This window comes from Pan troglodytes, chromosome 2 (genome assembly GCF_028858775.2).
Source record: "Pan troglodytes isolate AG18354 chromosome 2, NHGRI_mPanTro3-v2.0_pri, whole genome shotgun sequence".
Lineage (NCBI taxonomy): Eukaryota > Metazoa > Chordata > Mammalia > Primates > Hominidae > Pan > Pan troglodytes.
In genome coordinates this window covers 52,174,910-52,195,989 of record NC_086015.1, presented here as the reverse complement: position 1 = coordinate 52,195,989, position 21,080 = coordinate 52,174,910, and the positions used below count along the sequence as shown (strand labels likewise).

At 46.1% G+C, this 21,080-nt stretch overlaps 1 protein-coding gene and 1 pseudogene across 5 annotated transcripts in view; one reads left to right on the top strand and one right to left on the bottom strand.

Moving 5' to 3' along the window:
• CDC25A (cell division cycle 25A) overlaps positions 1-17,855 on the top strand; it is a 31,213-nt gene extending 13,358 nt beyond the window's left edge. For all 5 annotated transcript variants that reach the window (XM_009445387.5, XM_009445389.4, XM_009445388.4 and 2 more), the window contains 7 exons: positions 609-782; positions 7,039-7,134; positions 9,087-9,149; positions 9,246-9,344; positions 10,557-10,687; positions 15,557-15,668; positions 15,927-17,855. In XM_009445387.5, the coding sequence (XP_009443662.2) occupies positions 609-782; positions 7,039-7,134; positions 9,087-9,149; positions 9,246-9,344; positions 10,557-10,687; positions 15,557-15,668; positions 15,927-16,067 (816 nt within the window). In that variant the 3' untranslated portion in view covers positions 16,068-17,855. The remainder of the gene's footprint in view (positions 1-608; positions 783-7,038; positions 7,135-9,086; positions 9,150-9,245; positions 9,345-10,556; positions 10,688-15,556; positions 15,669-15,926) is intronic.
• LOC104005553 (small nuclear ribonucleoprotein F-like) lies at positions 13,575-13,818 on the bottom strand (annotated as a pseudogene).
• Positions 17,856-21,080: the final 3,225 nt, after the last annotated feature.

Here is a 21,080-nt window from a genome sequence, read left to right as displayed (position 1 = left end):
GTGTTGGGATTACAGGCGTGAGCCACCGCACCCAGCCTGGGAAATTAGTCTTTAAAAGACCAAGTAGAAAAAAAGACTTTGAACACAATTTTGAAAGGCATTTGCTACTCTGCCCATCCCCACTCCCTCCAAATTTACCATCTTAACTATACCTTAACCAAAGATGCCCCCATTTTTATTATAACCTGGCTACTGTGCATCTTTTCTGGATTTAAGTGGGGTATTTAAACCCGTTGACCTGCTTAATTAAGCAAGGTGCAAGTAATAAAATGGAGGGGAAGATAGGCAAGCCAAAAATGTGTTCCTGACTGGAAGGTCGCACTTCTCTTGAGGCAGGATTATGTAGACAGTTTTTGTGAGGGCAAAGGACGTTTTGCTCATCTCTATATAATGTCAGCTGAGTATATATTCATTGAGCACTAAGTGCTCAGTGCCTACTATGTGCCAGGCCCTGTGAGAGTTGCTAGGACTAGATGAATCGGCAGTGTCTGTTTGCTAATTTAGAATTGATCTTAGATCATCCCAGGAAACCTTCAGTTTATTTGTCTTACCATTCAAGTGAACAGGTTTTAATGAAAGATGGGTCTGTCTGTTTTTTTTCCTGTAAGGACAACCGATGCAAGCTGTTTGACTCCCCTTCCCTGTGTAGCTCCAGCACTCGGTCAGTGTTGAAGAGACCAGAACGATCTCAAGAGGAGTCTCCACCTGGAAGTACAAAGAGGAGGAAGAGCATGTCTGGGGCCAGCCCCAAAGAGTCAACTAATCCAGAGAAGGCCCATGAGGTTAGTTTCCTAGGTTCCTTTTTGCTCTAGCACAGACACTGTATTTTTCAGTTCTAAAAATTTCTACTTAGTGGTTCATTTATTTTCTTTGCTAAGATTTGCTGGGGTTTTGTGGGGTTGTGTGTGTGTGTGGGTGTGTGTGTGTTTCTTTTAATAGAGATGGGATCTAGCGATGTTGCCCACACTGGTCTTGAACTCCTAGCCTCAAGCGATCCTCCTGCCTTGGCCTCCCAAAGCACTGGGATTGCAAGTGTGAGCCACCACACCTGGCTGATACTTGGCTGTTTTCATGTTGGTTTTTCATTTGCTTTGAGTATGTTCATAATTGCCTGTTGAAGCATTTTTAAGATGGCTGCTTTAAAATCTTTGTAAGACAAATCCAACATCCATCCATAGTGTTGTTGGCATCTGTTGATTGTCTTTTCCTGTTCAAGTTGGGATTTTTCTGGTTCTTGGTATGACCAGTGATTCTTCCATTGTCTCCTGTATATTTGTGAGTCTCCGGTCTATGTAAATTTTATGTTTTAGCAGGCTTCCTCTGATACTGCAAGAAAGGCATGGGTGGAAGTCCGGGTTCCCCAGCACAAACTCCATTGACACCTTGGGTGGGGACTTGTCTCATTATTGCTGGGAGGGAGTGGAAGTTCATTCCATCCCCGTGGGGTGGTGACTGGGGCACTGTATGACAGCTGGGCAAAGGTGGAGGCCCCCGCTTGCTGTTGGCCATAATTGTTTCTGTGTTGACTAGTAGAATGATTATTGTCTAAAAGTCTTCTGCCTCAATAGGCCATCCTTTGCCTAGGGAGAGCAGGCTTTTCTTGGGGCTTGTTGTGTTGCTGTCTCCAGCTTCATGAGTTGAATGGTTAACTCATTCGTTTTTAATTTTCTTATTTCTGGATAAATCTATTTGAATCTATGAATTTCCCACTGCTTTAGATTTGTCTCATAACTTTTGACCTGAAATGTTTTTATTATCATTTGTTGTAGATATTTTATTTCCTTTTAATCCAGACCTATCATGGCCTATTAAATACTTGATTTTTATAAAGGTCTGTCTTTTTTTTTTTGAGACGCTCTGTCGCCCAGGCTGGAGTGCAGTGGCGCAATCTCAGCTCACTGCAAGCTCTGCCTCCTGGGTTCATGCCGTTCTCCTGCTTCAGCCTCCCAGTAGCTGGGACTACAGGAGCCTGCCACCACGCCTGGCTAATTTTTTGTATATTTAGTAGAGATGGGGTTTCACAGTGTTAGCCAGGATGGTCTCGATCTCCTGACCTTGTGATCCGCCCGCCTCGGCCTCCTAAAGTGCTGGAATTACAGGCGTGAGCCACCGCGCCCAGCCCTGTCTGTCTAATTCTTCAAGTTAATTCATTGCATTGCTCATAGTTGTATAGGCTGTTTTGTTGTTTCCTGTTTCTGAGACAGGGTCTCTCTGTCACCCAGGCTGGAGTGCAGTGGCATGATCTCCGCTCACTGCACTCTCCACCTCCCAGGCTCAAGCAGTCCTCCTACCTCAGGCTCTCAAGCAGCTGGGACTATAGGTGTGTGCCACCAAACCCAGCTAATTTTTGTATTTTTTGTAGAGACAGGCTTTCGCCATGTTGTGCAGGCTGGTCTCAAACTCCTGGGCTCAGGGCAATCCTCCCGCCTTGGCCTCCCAAAGTGCCAGGATCATAGGTGTTAGACACAGCACCTGGCATGGGTGAGCTAGTGTCATGGTTGTCTGGGCCTAAGTCCTATGGTCCTTTGTGTTATTTTTTCTATTTATTCTGTGGCTAGACACACAAAACACTGGTTTATTTGTATGTTTTTCCTTCATTATACTGTCCTTATATTGAGGTTTGGTATTAAGCATTATAAAATGGTGAACTGCCTGTGTTTTCTGTGGCATGAAAAGGTTTAAGTAAATCTCATCACAGTCTTAAAAGGTTAGAGAGATGACAGCTAGGAAAACATTTAGCATTTAGGCCTACTGCCTTATCGTATCTGCTTTTGTTTTTAATGCTTTATGAATGTTTTTAAAGTATTGTTCTAAAAGAATATTTTAATAATTGCATAGTATTTTTGTTTTGGGAGAGTTGTTTGGTTTTGGTTTTTGTTCTTTTTGTTTGTGGGGGGCACAGGGTCTAGCGCTGTCACTCAGGCTGGAGTGCACTAGCATGATCACAGCTCAGTACAGCCTCCATGGGCTCAAGCACTCCTCCCGCCTCAGCCCCCCCTAGCAGCTGGGACTACAGGCATTCACCACCATGCCCAGTTAATTTAAAAAAAATTTTTTTAAATTTTTTGTAGAAAAGAGGTCTTACTGTGTTGCCCAGGCTGGCCTTGAATTCCTGGGCTCAAGCAGTCCTCCCACCTCAGCCTCCAAAGTATCTGGGACTACAGGCACAGGCCAATGCACCTGGCTGATAGTGTTTTGACTTACAAGTATACTAGAAATAATTGAATAAATCACCTTCTGGACATTTAGAATTTCCCTTCCCCTGATTTTCCTTTTATTTCTAATTAAAAATGAAATTCTGGGTTATAAGGGCAAGAACATTTGTGAAACTTTACATTGTATACATGTCAGAAAATATCTATCAATATTTAATAATATTCTGGCTGAGTGCTGTGGTTCACTCCTGTAATCCCAGCACTTTGGGAGGAAAAGGCGGGTGGATCACGAGGTCAGGAGTTCCATACCAGCCTGGCCAATATGGTGAAACCCTGTCTCTACTGAAAATACAAAAAATAGCTGGGTGTGGTGGCATGAGCCGGTAATCCCAGCTGCTCAGGAGGCTGAGGCAGGAGAATCGCTTGAACCCGGGAGATGGAGGTTGCAGTGAGCAGAGATCACGCCACTGCACTCCAGCCTGGGTGATAGAGTGAGATTTCATCTCAAAAAAAAAAATGAATATTCATTTTCTTTTTCTTTCTTTTTGAGACACGCTGGAGTGCAGTGGCAGGATCTTGGCTCACGGCAACCTCCGCCTCCCCAGTTCAAGCAAGTCTCTGCCTCAGCCTCCTGAGTAGCTGGGATTACAGGTGCCCACTGCCACGCCTGGCTAATTTTTTTTGTATTTTTAGTAGAGGCGGAATTTCACCAAGTTGGCCAGGCTGGTCTTGAACTCCTGACCTCAGGTGATATATCCGCCTTGGCCTCCCAAAGTGCTGGGGTTACAGGTGTGAGCCACTGTGCCCGGCCAGAATATTCATTTTCTTTTACCGTAATAGAGATTGACCTTTTTATTTCCATATTTGTAAAACTTTTCTTGGATAAAATAATACTGTTAATAATTATTTTGTATATATATTGGCCCTCATGTTTTGGTTTATTTTCATATATTTTAATTTTTAGTATTTTAAATTCCATTGTGGAGAAAATGTCAAGCATTGCTAGAGTACAGTTATCATACCTGTGATATTGTGAAATATATATTTAGTCTTCTTCCCCTTCTTTCATATAACTCCTAAAATCTTTGGAATATCCAAGGTCATATCTTTTTGTATACTAATGATTGATAGCTTCAGGGTGGGACTGGTCACTGGAAAGACAGAGACATGATTAGGGGTTGGAACTTTCAGCCCCACCCTCCAATGTCTATGGAAAGGAGAGGGGCTAAAGGTCAAGTTGATCACTCATGGCCAATGGTTTAATCAATCATTTCTATGTAATGAAGCCTCCCTAAAACCTTGAAAGGACAGGGTTCAGAGAGCTTCTGGATAGCTGAACACATGGAGGTTCCTGGAGGTTGGGGCACCCAAGGAGAGCATGGCAGCTCCATGTCCCTTCTCCCATACCTCACCCTATGCATGTCTTCTTCTATATCCTTTGAATATCCTTCATAATAAACTGGTAAATGTGTTTTCTTGAGTTCTGTGAGCCACTTCTAGCAAATTAAACCCAAAGAAGGGGTCATGGGAACCCCCACTGAAAGCTGGTGGTCGTAGATCAGAAGATCCAGAGGCCCAACTGGTGTCTGAAGGGTGGTGTGGTTTTGAGGACTGGGCCCTCAACTTCCTGATCTGACGCTCTGCAGGTAGATAGTGTCAGAATTGAATTGGACGGCACCCAGCTATTTTCCACTGCAGAACTGCTTGCTTGCTTGCTTGTTGGTAGGGAGAAATCCCCTCATATCTGGGGGTAACAGCACTTCTATCTTCTGTTGCTGTTGAGTGAGGGAATAAGAAAAATCACTTTGAGTTTGTGGGGTGTTTTCCTCACACAAACATATCATACAGGGCTAAATTTCTGGGTGGTTTTTTTTTTCTGTTTTGAGACCAAGTCTCGCTCTGTCGCCCAGACTGGAGTGCCATGGCTCGATCTCTGCTCACTGCAACCTCCACCTCTCAGGTTCCAGCAATTCTCCCGCCTCAGCCTCCCGAGTAGCTGGGACTACAGGCGCCCACCACCACGCCTGGCTAATTTTTTATATTTTTAGTAGAGACGGGGTTTCACCATGTTGGCAAGGCTGGTCTCGAACCCCTGACATCAAGTGATCCACTCACCTCGGCCTCCCAAAGTGCTGGGATTACAGGCATGAGCCACCACGCCCGGCAGAGCTAAATTTCTTACTATCAAATGTCAAATATCCAGTCTGGGTTCAGTTTTCCCCAGTTGTCTCCTAAGTACTTTTACAGTTTATTTGTTAAAATCTGGATCCAAATAAAGTCTATACACTGTAGTTGGTCAATAGGTCTCTTACTCTTCAGATTTCAGTGCTCCATCTGTTTCCCTCTTGCATATTTTTATTTGTTGAAGAGCTCAAGTCATTTGTCCTGCAAAGGTTCCCACAGTCCTGTGGGGTCTTCAGACATTGTCTTCTATCCCCTATATTGCCTTAACCTAACTCTGGAAAGGATGGATTGAATTCCAGTTCTATTTGTTTGGCAAGAATATCACATAGGTGATTTTGTCTAGTTTGATCAGGAAGTATAATGTGCCAGGCAGCCATTGGTGATTGCTGCCCAGATTTTTTACTTCATTTCACCAGGGTTTCAGAAAGATGATACTGCAGTTTTTACATTCTTTCCTCATTAATTAGCTAGAATATATCTATAAAGAGAAACTTACACTCATCAAACACTGTGGTTACCCTTGGGAAAGGCAGGATGAATATTGGATCTCTTTATTTGCCAGTTTCCAAATAATGCCCTACCAAGCATCTTCCAAAGTTGAAAGCAAGACTTATAGTTGTTTTTCAATAATAATCAGGAATTCATGGGTTAAAACATTTAATGTGTTTCTGTGTATTGCAAGTATTATCCTTTTGCTCAAATTATCCCCTTTTTAACAGCTGGCTTCCTCTTCTCAATGAATAAAGCTAAGACGTAGGCCGGGCGCGGTGGCTCACACCTGTAATCCCAGCACTTTGGGAGGCCAAGGCAGGCAGATCACCTGAGGCCAGGAGTTCAAGACCATCTGGCCAACATGGTGAAACCCCGTCTCTACTAAAAATACAAAAATTAGCCGGGCGTGGCGGCGCACACCTATAGTCTCAGCTGCTCTGGAGGCTGCGGGAGAATCGCTTGAACCTGGGAGGCAGAGGTTACAGTGAGCCAAGATCACACCACTGCACTCCAGCCTGAGCGACAGAGCGAGACTCTGTCTTTTTTAAAAAAAAAAAAAGCTAAGACATACTTTTTCTAAACTTAATCCTAGTTTTAACCCCCCTTGTTTCTTTCTCTTTTTTTGGAGATAGTTTCACTCTGTCACCCAGGCTGGAGTGCAGTGGCACCATCACCACTTGCTGTAGCCTCGACCTCCCCAGGCTCAGGTGATCCTCCCACTTCAGCCTCCCAAGTAGCTGGGACTACAGGCACACACCACCATGCCCAGCTTGTGTGTGTGTGTGTGTGTAGACAGGGTCTTACTCTTTGATCTGGTCTGGAACTCCTGGGCTCAAGCGATTCACCCGCCTTGCCCAGGCTGGTCTGGAACTCCTGGGCTCAAGTGATTAACCCACCTTGGCCTCCCAAAGTGCTGGGATTACAGGCATGAGCCAAACCACCTGCACCCCCTTTTTTTTTTTTTTTTTTTAAGGAAGGAAGGAAAACTTAGTTTCAGAGCAATTCGGTTAGACACTGGAATAATAGGAGACCTAGTCAATAACCCACATCTGTTTTTGTTCAGTCCAGATTCAATAAAATAAAATAAAAACTTCTTACTAAATGTAGGCATTAACATTTTAGTCTCCTCGAGACATGCTCCAAGTGAATGTTTTCAGAAGTTCCATTCAGAACCCTTGTCTCATTCTCTACCTTTGATTTGTTACAGACTCTTCAGTCTTTATCCCTGGCATCTTCCCCCAAAGGAACCATTGAGAACATTTTGGACAATGACCCAAGGGACCTTATAGGAGACTTCTCCAAGGTAATTGCAAGCAGAGCTGCTCTGGCAAGTGTAGGAGGGAGTGTGGGTATTTAGAATCCCACTCAGCCTGTCTCCCTCCCCAGGGTGGTTCCTGGCATACCTCCAAAAGGGCACAGTTAAAAGAATGTTAAAGGTAGGGAAGCAAACTTAGTTTCTCATGATCAGGTATATGTTGGTTTCTGAGACTGTAGATATCACTATAGCTGATGGGCAGTTTTAGGTAGGGAGCTGTCCACCAACCACCTTGATTGTAACCCAAAGACTAGGCTCTCTGGGAACTGTGTTATTATAAAAATAGTAATTAGCAGGATAGTGTACAGCAGAAATAAATCTGTAGCCACACTACAAGTCTGCATGTTGAAAGGTTATCTTAGAAGGTCTGGGATTGAGACTGAATTTCTCCGTTCACAGAAGCTTGGCCATTGAGGGAAAAGACCCTCCAGGAAGTCTAGAGGAAGATCTTCTAATAGCCTGATATAGTACATGAAGGCTTGGCTGCAGTAAAATACAAGGCTAGGACAGGGAATGTGTCAATAGCAGCTTCTTTAATCACATTTTGACTTGAAGGTTACCAGATCAATGTTTTATTCATTAATTTAGTTAACATTTATTGAAGCACTTATGTGTTAGGCAGAGATTCCAAAATGAGATGCAGTTCCTTCCCTCAAAGAATTTAGCATGTGGTTGGAGAGGTGAGACATGAACTACATGTACCACATGGTAGACTGAAATAAATTTTAGTGAGGTGTAAACATAAACAGCATGCCGTGAGAAGTAAAAGGGTTTGTCTTGGCTAGGGGGTTGGGGAACGTCTGGGGTTGGGCCGTTGATATTTCAGCCCAAATGGGTTTTGAAGGAACAGAGAATGAAGAGAACAAGCAAAGATCCAGCTGTATCCTCAGTTTTGGAACCTTCTCTTGTTTGGCAGGGAGAGATGTGGTCTTACTATGTTGCTCAGGCTGTAGTGCAGTGGCTATTCGCACATGCTATCATAGTACACTGTAGCCTCAAACTTATGGCCTCAAGTGCTCCCCCTGCCTCAGCCTCCCAAGTAGCTGGGACTACAGGCATGCACCACCACACTCAGTGGAATTTTCAACTTGAATTGAGGCCTGGTTATATTTGTCTTAATGGGCCTATGCATGGGGATAGATGAACTCTTGGCTCAGCCAGTCGCCCTAATGAGTAATTGCTAATGTGTGCATCTTCCTCCTCAAGGCTGGGCTAGGTCTCTTTTTTTCCTATCCCCAGTGCCTGGCACCATGCTGGACATAGCAGGTGCTCAGTAAATGAGTGAAATCTGTATGTTTAAGTGCTATTCGCAGTCTAACTACTGACGTGTGGATTCTTGACAAAAGCAGGAGGAAAATGAGATTACCTGAGGTTTCTTTATTTAAATCTGCCTTACTAGCTAGGTAACCTTGGATAAGGTGCTCAAAATGGGGATAATATACCTCATTGGTTTGTGTGAAAATTAAATGTCAGGATGTTAATGAAGTAACTAGAAGAGTAACTAGTGTGTACTAACTAATGTTTGTTTGCTTGTTTGTTTGGTTGGTTTTTGAGAGGGAGTCTTGCTCTGTCACCCAGGCTGGAGTGCAGTGGTGCAATCTCAGCTCACTGCAACCTCCGCCTCCTGGATTCAAGCGATTTTCCCACTCCAGCCTTCCGAGTAGCTGGGACTACAGGTGCATGCTAACGCCCGGCTAATTTTTGTATTTTTAAAAGAGTTGGGGTTTCACCATGTTGGCCAGGCTTGTCTCAAACTCCTGACCTCAGGTGATCCACCAGCCTCGGCCTCCCAAAGTGCTGGGATTACAGGTGTGAGCCACTGTGCCTGGCCATTAATGTTTGTTTTTTAAAAGATGCCTCCTACCAGCCAGACAAAACAGTATAAGTGTGAATAATATATAGGCTTTCAGATTCTCTAAGTATCTTTTTTTCTTTTTAAGGGTTATCTCTTTCATACAGTTGCTGGGAAACATCAGGATTTAAAATACATCTCTCCAGAAATCGTAAGTCCATCCTTTTGAAACCCACCACATATCGGGTACTTGAATCTAGTTTTCCCTGACGGTCAAAGTTGATTCTCCCTGATTTTCTCTCAACAGATGGCATCTGTTTTGAATGGCAAGTTTGCCAACCTCATTAAAGAGTTTGTTATCATCGACTGTCGATACCCATATGAATACGAGGGAGGCCACATCAAGGTATGGATTCCTGAGACTTGCTGTAGAAGGAGCCCTAAACAGGATCTGTGGTTTTAAAGTGGGGAGGACAGTGACACCTGGCCGCTTAGCTCATATGCTAGTTGTTAGAATTTTGAAACAATACAGTGAGTGTGGAAGGCATTTGATTCCGGGTGCTCTTAACGAATGTTCCCTTGTCTGCAATACTCTCTACCACCTTGTGCTACAGTTACTCTTCATGTTTGTCCCTCACACCATCATTATCAAGGACACTTGTAGGAGGTACCCACTGATGTTTAAGTCATTCGGGGGACAAGAATGGGTTTCGTAGCATTTAAGAGGCTTGGGTACCAATGTCTGAGCACCCCAGGGCTCCTGATGAGGAGAAGCCCATCTCTGGCAACATGTCCCAGTGTCTGTGCCAGGCTTAGTGATGCCTCCAAAGTTGATTGTTCAGCAAGCTGCCTGGTGGAGGGGCGTGTTGGGACACACGTTCCCAAGAAGAAAGGAACTGATTTTGCCATTTTAATCTTTTTTTTTTTTTTTTTTTTTTTTTTTTTTTTGAGACAGAGTCCGCTCTGTCGCCAGGCTGGAGTGCAGTGGCATGATCTCGGATCACCACAACCTCTGCCTCCTGGGTTCAAGCAATTCTCCTGCCTCAGCCTTCCAAGTAGCTGGGACTACAGGTGCACGCTGCCATGCCCGGCTACTTTTTTTTTTTTTTTAGTAGAGACGGGGTTTCACCATGTTGCCCGGGCTGGTCTCAAACTCCTGAGCTCAGGCAATCTGCCCGCCTCAGCCTCCCAAAGTGCTAGGATTACAGGCATGAGCCACGGCGCCTGGCCTGCCATTTTAATGTTTTACCCGATTAATAGTGTTTAAATATAGTAAGGAGGTACTTTAAATACGATGTTACTGTTTGCCATTGTCTTGTGGCTTTTGAAAATCCCCAAATTTATAAAACTACCTATAAAGTGTACCATTGTCATATTTGAATTGCCCATTTCCAGTCCCCATGTGCATTACTGTATGATGAACGTGTACGGACCCACAAAGCTCCATTGAGATACAGGTGCCAAATGGTCTACTGGGCTATTCAGCCAGAAGAACTGCAAAAATCACAAACTGGTCTTGTGGACTTAAAGATCACTCTTGATGAATCATTACATCTTGCTGAATCATTACTTCATGTGTGAAACGTGCAGGTTCCAAGGGTCTCTGTTGTCTTCACAGGGTGCAGTGAACTTGCACATGGAAGAAGAGGTTGAAGACTTCTTATTGAAGAAGCCCATTGTACCTACTGATGGCAAGCGTGTCATTGTTGTGTTTCACTGCGAGTTTTCTTCTGAGAGAGGTCCCCGCATGTGAGTGCTGCACGGAACTGGGTTCTGGGGCACAGGCTCCATGATGCTTTTGTGGGACATGGTGGTTTGTGGCTTGCACTTGGAGCATATTTTAGCATATCAAGCAATCTCTGGCACATAACAAGCCATTTTCATATGTAATTTTATCCTGAGGTGAACTTTGGCTCTTCCAGTCTCCCCGACTGTCCTTAGTCTGATCTGTGGGGCTACTGTTCTCATGTGACCTCCTTCAAGTACAAAGTGACCATTCCTTATGCAAATGCCAGAAAAGTGTGAAGTTCTCATTCTGTAAAACCTGATATGATATGATGCTTTGAAACACTTGATATTATTACCAATTTCAGGGTGAAAAGAAAAAAGGGGGCCAAAGAGCTGCCCATCAGTCATCTGTGTCCATTCTAAAAGGATTGCAAGCCTGCTGTTTGTCAGGCACTGACAATAAAAATGTAACTACAGTAAAACACAGTACAGTAAAAATACCACAGCGAGCAGGACCAACAAGGACCCTACTGCAGCAGAGATCCAAGTGGGGATCCATATAAATGCTAGGAGAACAGGAGGACAGGCAGAGAGGTAGGACAGAGAGTGCAGCTTAACTAGGATGGTCCAAGGGAGACTTCTGCAGGACCATGTTCTTATGCCACCTTTTTATTTTGAACCAATTTATTTTAAAAAACATTTTTAAATTAAGAAATTTCAATTTTTTTTTTTTTTTTGATGGAGTTTTGCTCTTGTTGCCCAGGCTGGAGTACAGTGGCACAATCTCTTCTCACTGCAACCTCTGCCTCCCAGGTTCAAGCAGTTCTCCTGCCTCAGCCTCCCAAGTAGCTGGGATTACAGGCATGCGCCATCACGCCCGGCTAATTTTGTATTTTTAGTAGAGGCAGGGTTTCTACATGTTGGTCAGGCTGGTCTTGAACTCCCGACCTTAGGTGATCCGCCTGCCTCAGCCTCCCAAAGTAGTGGGATTACAGGCGTGAGCCACTGCATCTGGCTTTTTCTTTCTTTCTTTCTTTCTTTCTTTTTTTTTTTTTTTTGAGGCGGAGGCACACTGTTTTCACCCAGACTGGAATGCAGTGGCATGATCTCGGCTCACTGCAACCTCCACCTCCTGGGTTCAAGCGATTCTCCTGCCTCAGCCTCCTGAGTAGCTGGGATAACAGGCGTGCACCACCACGCCCGGCTAATTTTTGTATTTGTAGTAGAGATGGGGGTTTCACCATGTTGGCCAGGCTGGTCTTGAACTCCTGACCTCAGGTGATCCACCCGCCTTGGCCTCCCAAAGTGCTGGGATTACAGGTGTGAGCCACCACGCCCAGCAGAAATTTCAAATTTTAAGATGGGGTCTTAATATATTGGCCAGGTTGGTCTCGAACTCCTGGCCTCAAGCTATCCTCTCTTCTTGGCCTCCAAAGTGCTAGGATTGCAGGCATGAGCCACTGTGCCCACCCCTTTGAACCTTTTTTTTTTTTTTTGAGACAGAGTCTCGCTCTGTCACCCAGGCTGGAGTGCAGTGGCACAATCTCGACTTACTGCAAGCTCCGCCTCCTGGGTTCATGCCATTCTCCTGCCTCAGCCTCCCGAGTAGCTGGGACTACAGGTGCCCACCATCACGCCTGGCTAATTTTTTTGTATTTTTAGTAGAGACGGGGTTTCACCATTTTAGCCAGGATGGTCTCCATCTCCTGACCTTGCGACCTGCCCGTCTCGGCCTCCCAAAGTGCTCGGATTACAGGCGTGAGCCACTGCGCCTGACCTGAACCATTTTAAAGCTCAAGAAGAGGTGAGGTTATGGCTGGGCACAGTGGCACCTGTAATCCCAACACTTTGGGAGGCCGAAGCAGGAGGATCACTTGCTCGGGAGTTTCAGACCAGACCAACCTGGGTAACACAGTGGGACCCCACCTCTACAAAAAATAGGTGGTGGGAGGATCGTTTGAGCCCGGCAGGTCGAGGCTGTGGTGAGCTATGATCATGCCACTGTACTCCAGCCTAGGTGACAGAGTGAGACTCTGTCTCACACACACACACACACACACACACACAAAGGTTATACTTGCACACACTTCACCTGATTTTATTAATTTTTAACATTTTGTCACATTTGTATGTACATGCTCTACACACAGGCAACTACAGTACAACTTGACACTTTTGACTGTCATCTCATAAGTCCTTCAAACATCTGTCTCCAAAGGATGCTCATTCATGAATGGAATTATTCACTCAGCAGTTTTTTTGTTTGTTTGTTTGAGATGTAGTCTTGCTCTGCCACCCAGACTGGAGTGCAGTGGTGCGATCTCGGATCACTGCAACCTCCACCTCCTGGGTTCCAGCAATTCTCCTGCCTCAGGCTCCCAAGTAGCTGGGACTACAGGTGCATGCCACCATGCCAAGCTAATGTTTGTATTTTTAGTAGAGACGGGGTTTTGCTACATTGGCCAGGCTGGTCTCGAACTCCTGACCTCAAGTGATCTACCCGCCTCAGCCTCCCAAAGTGCTGGGATTATAGGCCTGAAACAAACTAATCTGGACACACATACACACACATGTAAATTGTTTTTAAACCCACAAAAGATGCTGCTCTCTTTTTTTTTTATTTTTGAGTCAGGGTCAGTCTCTGTTGTCCAGGCTGGAGTACAGTGGCAGGAGCACAGCCCACTGTAGCCTCTGCCTCCCAGGCTCAAGTGATTCTCCCACCTCAGCCTCCCAGGAAGCTAGGACCACAAACATGCATCACCATGCCTGGCTAATTTTTGTATTTTTTGTAGAGACAGGGTCTCACTGTGTTGCCCAGGCTGGTCTCAAACTCCTGGGCTCAGGCAATCCTGGCCTCCCAAAGTGCTTGGATTACAGGTGTGAGCCGCCATGCCCAGCCCAAAAGATGCTATTCTCTTAATTCTCTCATTTCCCCATCTTCCTCTTTAACACCTCTAATATAAAGGACATTATTATACCATATTGAAACTTCACCTAGATATACAGAAAACGCCCCATCTCTGTATTCTGTATTTGCAAGCTGCATGTTTATATCACCATCTACAGATACCCCTTACACTTCATTCCCCTCTTGAGTTTCGCCATCACTGGCTTTCTGTTGTTCCACTGGGGAAAGATTTGGGATTCACAGGTGAATGTTGTTTTTTTTTTGTTTTTTTTTTTTTTTGAGTTGGAATCTTGCCCTGTCGCCCAGGCTGGAATGCAGTGGCACAATCTCGGCTCACTGCAGCCTCCTCCTCCCGGGTTCAAGCATTTCTCTGCCTCAGCCTCCCAAGTAGCTGGGATTACAGGCACCTGCCACCACACCCAGCTAATTTTTTGTAGTTTTAGTAGACACAGGGTTTCACTATCTTGGCCAGGCTGGTTTTGAACTCCTGACCTCGTGATCCACCGCCTCAGCCTCCCAAAGTGCTGGAATTACAGGTGTGAGCCACCGCGCCCAGCCAAACTCCTTTTAACCACAGGCAAATGGTTTAAGCTACGTGCTGCAGAGGAAGCTGCTGCCCATCCCTCATGAGCAGCTAACAAAGGCCCCAAACCACTGAGCTTCAAGAGAAAATCAGCAGATACTCTTGGCTCTTGTGTACCAGATAACTTTCTAGATACTGAGGGAGAAGAGCAGTGAACAAAACAGACCAAAAAATCTCTGCCTTCATGGAACTTACATTTCAGAGTGGACAGGAGATCGAGACCAGCCTGGCCAACATGGTGAAATCCCGTCTCTACTAAAAATACAAAAATTAGCCAGGCGTGGTGGCGGACACCTGTAATCCCAGCTACTTTGGAGGCTGAGGCAGGAGCATCCCTTGAACCCAGGAGGCAGAGGTTGCAGTGAGCTGAGATCGCGCCAGTGCACTCCAGCCTGGGCGACAGAGTGAGACTCCATCTCAAAAAAAAAAAAAAAAAAAAAAAAGGTGACTGGGTGCGGTGGCTAACTCTTGTAATCCCAACACTTTGGGAGGCCAAGGCAGGTGGATCACAAGGTCAAGAGGTCGAGACCATCTTGGCCAACATGGTGAAGCCCCGTCTCTACTAAACATACAAAAATCAGCTGGGCGGTGGCACGCGCCTGTAGTCCCAGCTATTTGGGAGGCTGAGGCAGGAGAATTACTTGAACCCGGGAGACGGAGATTGCAGTGAGCCTGAGGTCACGCCCTTGCACTCCAGCCTGGTGACAGAGTGAGATTCTGTCTCAGAAAAAAGAAGGTGCTTCAGAGAAAAATAAGGCCAGTGGTGGAGCTCCCAGGCAGGCTGGAGGAACAGTAGTGGGGCTGCAGGGGCTGGCGTGGGGTGAACAAGGGGCAGAGCAGCAGTAGGGGCCTGTAGAGCTGTAGGCCTCTGAAGGACTTGGGGCCTGGGGCTTTTTCACCAAGGGCGAGGCAGTAAGCAGCCATTGGCTGGATATTGAAGACCATTCAGTCCAAGTAGAGGATAGAAACAGGGCCCCGAGGCAGGAGCAAGTTCAGCCTCTTTAAAAGCCACAGAAAGAAACAAGCCCACTTATGTAGAAGGAGGTGAGTGAGGGAGCCTGGCTGAAGAGAAGGCTGGGGTGGAGAAAGCAAGGGGAAGCTGGCTCATATAGTGAAAACTTGCCACAAACTGTGGTGGTGAAGGTGCTGGGCAGGACTCAGATGCTAGGATTGTTGGAGAAAGGAAAGTTGGGGAAGAGACCATCTACTGGCACTGGCTGTGAGTGCTGCTCACGTGGCCAGGAACTTGCAACTCAGCACTGATTGTTTCTAAGAATAAATGTCAAGTTGGGAAGATGTGTATAAGGGGGACTTAGACCACAGCTGCTGCTTTGACTGCGTTGCCTTGTTGCTGTGCTGGAAAAGCTAACCCTGCTTTGGCCTTCCTTCCCCTGACTAGGTGCCGGTATGTGAGAGAGAGAGATCGCCTGGGTAATGAATACCCCAAACTCCACTACCCTGAGCTGTATGTCCTGAAGGGGGGATACAAGGAGTTCTTTATGAAATGCCAGGTAAGACTGGGGTTGTGGAGAGCATCTCTCCTCCCCCGCCCCCAGTGGTAGACTAATGGATCTGTCTGGTGGTCATGACTTTCTTTCCAGGGGTCGGGGGACAAGGTGGGTATCTGCTGAACCCAAAGAAAGCCCCTGTAGAACTGGCTGCCTAGGTCTGCCTGGCCGCTTTCAGCCTTGTAGCCCTAGGCAGAGGGGAAACCAGGTTGTGGGTGTGAGGCAGGTGTACCCTAACCTTATTCTCTCCTGTCCCCTCAGTCTTACTGTGAGCCCCCTAGCTACCGGCCCATGCACCACGAGGACTTTAAAGAAGACCTGAAGAAGTTCCGCACCAAGAGCCGGACCTGGGCAGGGGAGAAGAGCAAGAGAGAGATGTACAGTCGTCTGAAGAAGCTCTGAGGGCGGCAGGACCAGCCAGCAGCAGCCCAAGCTTCCCTCCATCCCCCTTTACCCTCTTTGCTGCAGAGAAACTTAAGCAAAGGGGACGGCTGTGTGACATTTGGAGAGGGGGCCTGGGACTTCCATGCCTTAAACCTACCTCCCACACTCCAAAGGTTGGAGCCCAGGGCATCTTGCTGGCTACGCCTCTTCTGTCCCTGTTAGACATCCTCCGTCCATATCAGAACTGTGCCACAATGCAGTTCTGAGCACCGTGTCAAGCTGCTCTGAGCCACAGTGGGATGAACCAGCCGGGGCCTTATCGGGCTCCAGCCATCTCATGAGGGGAGAGGAGACGGAGGGGAGTAGAGAAGTTACACAGAAATGCTGCTGGCCAAATAGCAAAGACAACCTGGGAAGGAAAGGTCTTTGTGGGATAATCCATATCTTTAATTTATTCAACTTCATCAATCACTTTATTTTATTTTTTTTTTCTAACTCCTGGAGACTTATTTTACTGCTTCATTAGGTTGAAATACTGCCATTCTAGGTAGGGTTTTATTATCCCAGGGACTACCTCGGCTTTTAATTAAAAAAAAAAAAAAAAGAAGTGGGTAAGAAAATGCAAACCTGTTATAAGTTATTGGACAGAAAGCTAGGTGCTCTGTCACCCCCAGGAGGCGCTGTGGTACTGGGGCTGCTGCTATTTAAGCCAAGAACTGAGGTCCTGGTGAGAGCGTTGGACCCAGGCTTGGCTGCCTGACATAAGCTAAATCTCCCAGACCCACCACTGGCTACCGATATCTATTTGGTGGGAGGTGTGGCCCTGTTCTTCCTCACCCCAGTTCCATGACATTGGCTGGTATAGGAGCCACAGTCAGGAAAGCACTTGAGGCAGCATCTGTTGGGCCACCCCCGGCTCAGTGCTGGAATGTTGCAGTGTAGGTTTCCCAGGGAAGGGGGGTGGGGGTAGGTGGGCTCCACAGGATGGGGGAGGAGCATGTCCACTGAGTGTCTTCCTTATGTTGCTGTGATATTGATAGCTTTTATTTTCTAATTTTTAAAAAATGGTCATATTATGAGTCAAAGAGTATCAAATCAGTGTTGGATGGACCACCCAAGAGTGAGGAGAGGGGCTGGAAGCCCTGGGCATTAGGAGAAGGGAGTGGGTGCTGGCATGGACATGACTGGATACAATTTTCTCAGGAGGGAGCTTGGTGGATTTTGAAGGTAAAACTTTCTGGGTTTATCATGTTTTAATTTGAGAGACAGGGAGTGATGAATCATCACCCGTTGTCCCCTTATCTAACTCCATAAAAGTGGGAATTTCAAAAGAACACCTCATCCAAGGAGCTGGGGCAGACTTCATTGATTCTAGAGAGGCCTGTTTCACTGCCTACTCATCCCTGCCCTCTGGTGGCAGCCTCCTTACCATCACGGCTTCACTGAGGTGTAGGCGGGTTTTTCTTAAACAGGAGACAGTCTCTCCCCTCTTACCTCAACTTCCTATTCTTGGGGTTGGGGGGGGCGTGGGAATCAGTGATACTGGAGATGGCTAGTTGCTGTGTTACGGGTTTGAGTTACATTTGGCTATAAAACAATCTTGTTGGGAAAAATGTGGGGGAGAGGACTTCTTCCTACACGCGCATTGAGACAGATTCCAACTGGTTAATGATCTTGTTTGTAAGAAAGAGATTCTGCTGGTTGACTGCCTAAAGAGAAAGGTGGGATGGCCTTCAGATTATACCAGCTTAGCTAGCATTACTAACCAACTGTTGGAAGCTCTGAAAATAAAAGATCTTGAACCCATGCTCTCTGCCTAGTTCTTGATGGATTTAAGGAGAATTACATTTCCCTTTAAGGTCCTGGGACCACATTAACTAAAATTAGTGTTTGGGATAGCCACATTTCCTCAAGAAGCTCTGACTCCAAAAACTTGTGGTTCAGATTGATTTGCAAGATGAAATGGGCGCATAAAAAGTGTGCCTGAGGCCAGCCGCAGTGGCTCATGCCTGTAATCCCTGCATTTTGGGAGGCCGAGGCAGGCAGATCACTTGAGGCCAGGAGGTCAAGGCTGCAGTGCCCACACATAATGTGATGCTGGGGGCTACTGGGGACAAAATATATTGGGCTGAAGCACAGAGGGACGCCCAGAATAGAAAACACATGGTCCTTTATGTATGGATTGGAAAACTAGGGGTTCAGGCATATTTGATTATATTATATATACCTATATTTTTTTGAGACAGTCTCACTGTTGCCCAGGCTGGAGTTGCAGTGGTGTGATCTCGGCTTACTCCAGCTTCGACCTTCCAGGCTCAAGCAATCCTCCCACCTCAGCCTCCCAAAGTGCTGGGATTACAGATGTGAGCCACCATGCTTTTTAAAGTTTACTTTGAGCAAGTAATATTTCCCTGGATTGCTGCAAAGGCCAGCTAGCTTCCTGTCTGATCTATCCTTCCTAAAATTGCAAATTAAGTCAACCCATTATTGAGAATTTAATTTTTTTTTTTTTTTTTTGCCTGTAAAATGAAACGACCTCTTTAGCCCGTATGCTAAGATGCAACCTCAGCCTTAGCCTCTGCTCATTTTATGCTTCACTAAGAGGTCAGGATTCTGTTTCTAGAATGCCCCTGCTCTCTGAAACTTGCTTGTTAGAGCTTGAAGCCTGCCATGCAGAAAGTTTGCATTTACTATAGAAAAATTTATGTGTGGACACCCACAAGGTCAAGAGTTGGTTAACTCAAAACCATGGGCAAAATTTAACTCACTTTAATTTGGGGGGAAAACTATTCCATCCAAGGTGTGATCTGATTCAGATTTTAAAAATTTAAAGTATGCAAAGATGTACAAAAAATCAACACTCATATTTCACACACCAGCTTAAGAATGAACAGCTTAGCTGAAGCCCCTTGCCTACCCTGACTTCATCATAAACTCTTCAGCTGCACCCAACCCCCATAAAGGTAACACTTATCCTTCCCTGGTATGACTATTTCCTAAGCAAGAAGATAGATTCAGATTTTTTTTTTTCCTTTTTTTTTTTTTTTGAGATGGAGTTTCACTCTTATTGCCCAGGCTAGAGTGCAATGGTGCAATCTCGGCTCACCACAATCTCCGCCTCCTGGGTTCAAGTGATTCTCCTGCCTCAGCCTCCCGAGTAGCTGGGATTACAGGCATGTGCCACCACGCCCAGCTAATTTTGTATTTTTAGTAGAGACAGGGTTTCTCCATGTTGGTCAGGCTGGTCTCGAACTCCCGACCTCAGGTGATCCCCCTGCCTTGGCCTCCCAAAGTGCTAGGATTACAGGTGTAAGCCACTGCGCCAGGCCTCATGTTTTCAAACTTTACAAATTGTGCACCTATAATCCCAGCTACTTGGGAGGCTGAGGCATGAGGATTGCTTGAGCCCAGGAGTTCAAAACCTGCCTGGGCAATATAGTGAGACCCCATCTCTAAAACAAAACAATCTCCATTATGTGCTCATTCATCCGTGACTCACTTTGATTTTTATTTCTCTGCTTATCACACTTAAGGGCACTTGGCTCCAAGAAGGGCAAAGCATGAATCAATAGTGACTCAGGCTACATCTCTCCAGCAGAGAAACCTGGAGTAAGTCACTTCTCCCTCTGGGGCCTTTCTTCATAAATAACAAATGCATTTGAACTAGATTTTCCGGCCAGGTGCAGTGGCTCATGGCTGTAATGCCTGCACTTTGGGAGGCTAAGGTGGGTGGATTGTTTGAGCCCAGCAGTTCTTGACCAGCCTGAGCAACATGCCAAAACCCTGTAACTACTAAAAATACGAAAAATTAGCCAGGTATGGTGGTGCATGCCTATTGTCCCAGATACTCAGGAGGCTGAGGTGGGAGGATTACCCAAGCCCAGGGAAGTCAAGGCTGCGTGAGCCAAGATTGTTCCACTGCACCCCAGCCTGGGTGACAGGAGTGAGACCCTGTCTCAAAAAATAAAAAAAAATAAAAAAAAAAGAATTAGATAAGTAGATGTTCTCTGTGACTGCCCCTGTCCCAACATACCGTGGCTCTGGCATTTGGATGGCCCCTTTGCATATGGCCCCTTTGCATATGGCCCCTTTGCAATACCCACTTCAAATCTACTTGGAAGGGCCTCTATGGAGGAAAAGCTGTTTCTCTCATTCAATAAACGTTTGACTTGTGCTGAGCACTGAGGATAAGGAAGTGTGTAAGATGCAGGCTTTGTCTCAAGGCGTTCACTGGCTAGTGGGAGAAATAGTCACTAAAAATGACGAGGTCTTAGGTGTAACGTTTCCATGTAACAGAAGCTAGGATAGAGAGGGGTCCAGAGGACATGGGGCTCCAGAGCAAGCAGTGGACCCCATAGGAGGCGATGTTCAAATCTAACCTTCAGCAGGAGTCTCACGAGACAGGGTGTTCCAGGAAAAAGAAATTGTGTTCAAAGGGGAAATACCATGCATTCATACCTGTGAACAAGGTAGGAGAAGTTTGTGGTGGGCGGGGGGGAACCCTGAACGCCAGTCTGAGGAGTCTGTAAGCCTCGGGATCTATGAGAGCAGGACTTCTCAAACATGTGGGAAACTTGTTAAAACGCAGATTCTGATTCCACAGCTCTGGGTCGCAGCCTGAGGTTCTGCATTTTTAACAAACTCTCAAAGCTGCTGATCCTTTTGCTACCCTTTGAGCAGCCAGCCTGTAGAGGGTTTAAGAAGGGAGCAGTGTGAAGCCGTGTAATTGCTGAGAGCAAGACAAAGGATGGATGATAGGTAAGGAATGATGATAATTATAGTCATAGCAGAAGCTGGGGCATGGGAGGGAAGGGCTTTAGGTGCTGGGATCTGGTGATGGATGGGTAGATGGGAGTGAGGGAGAGGGATGGATTCAGGATGGTCTCTTGGCTCCTGACCTGAGGAAGTGGCTGGACCACTGGTACTCAGAGCAAGAAATCAAGAAATACATGGCCAGGCACAGTGGCTCATGCCTGTAATCCCAACACTTTGGGAGGCCGAGGCAAGTGGATCACCTGAGGTCAGGAGTTC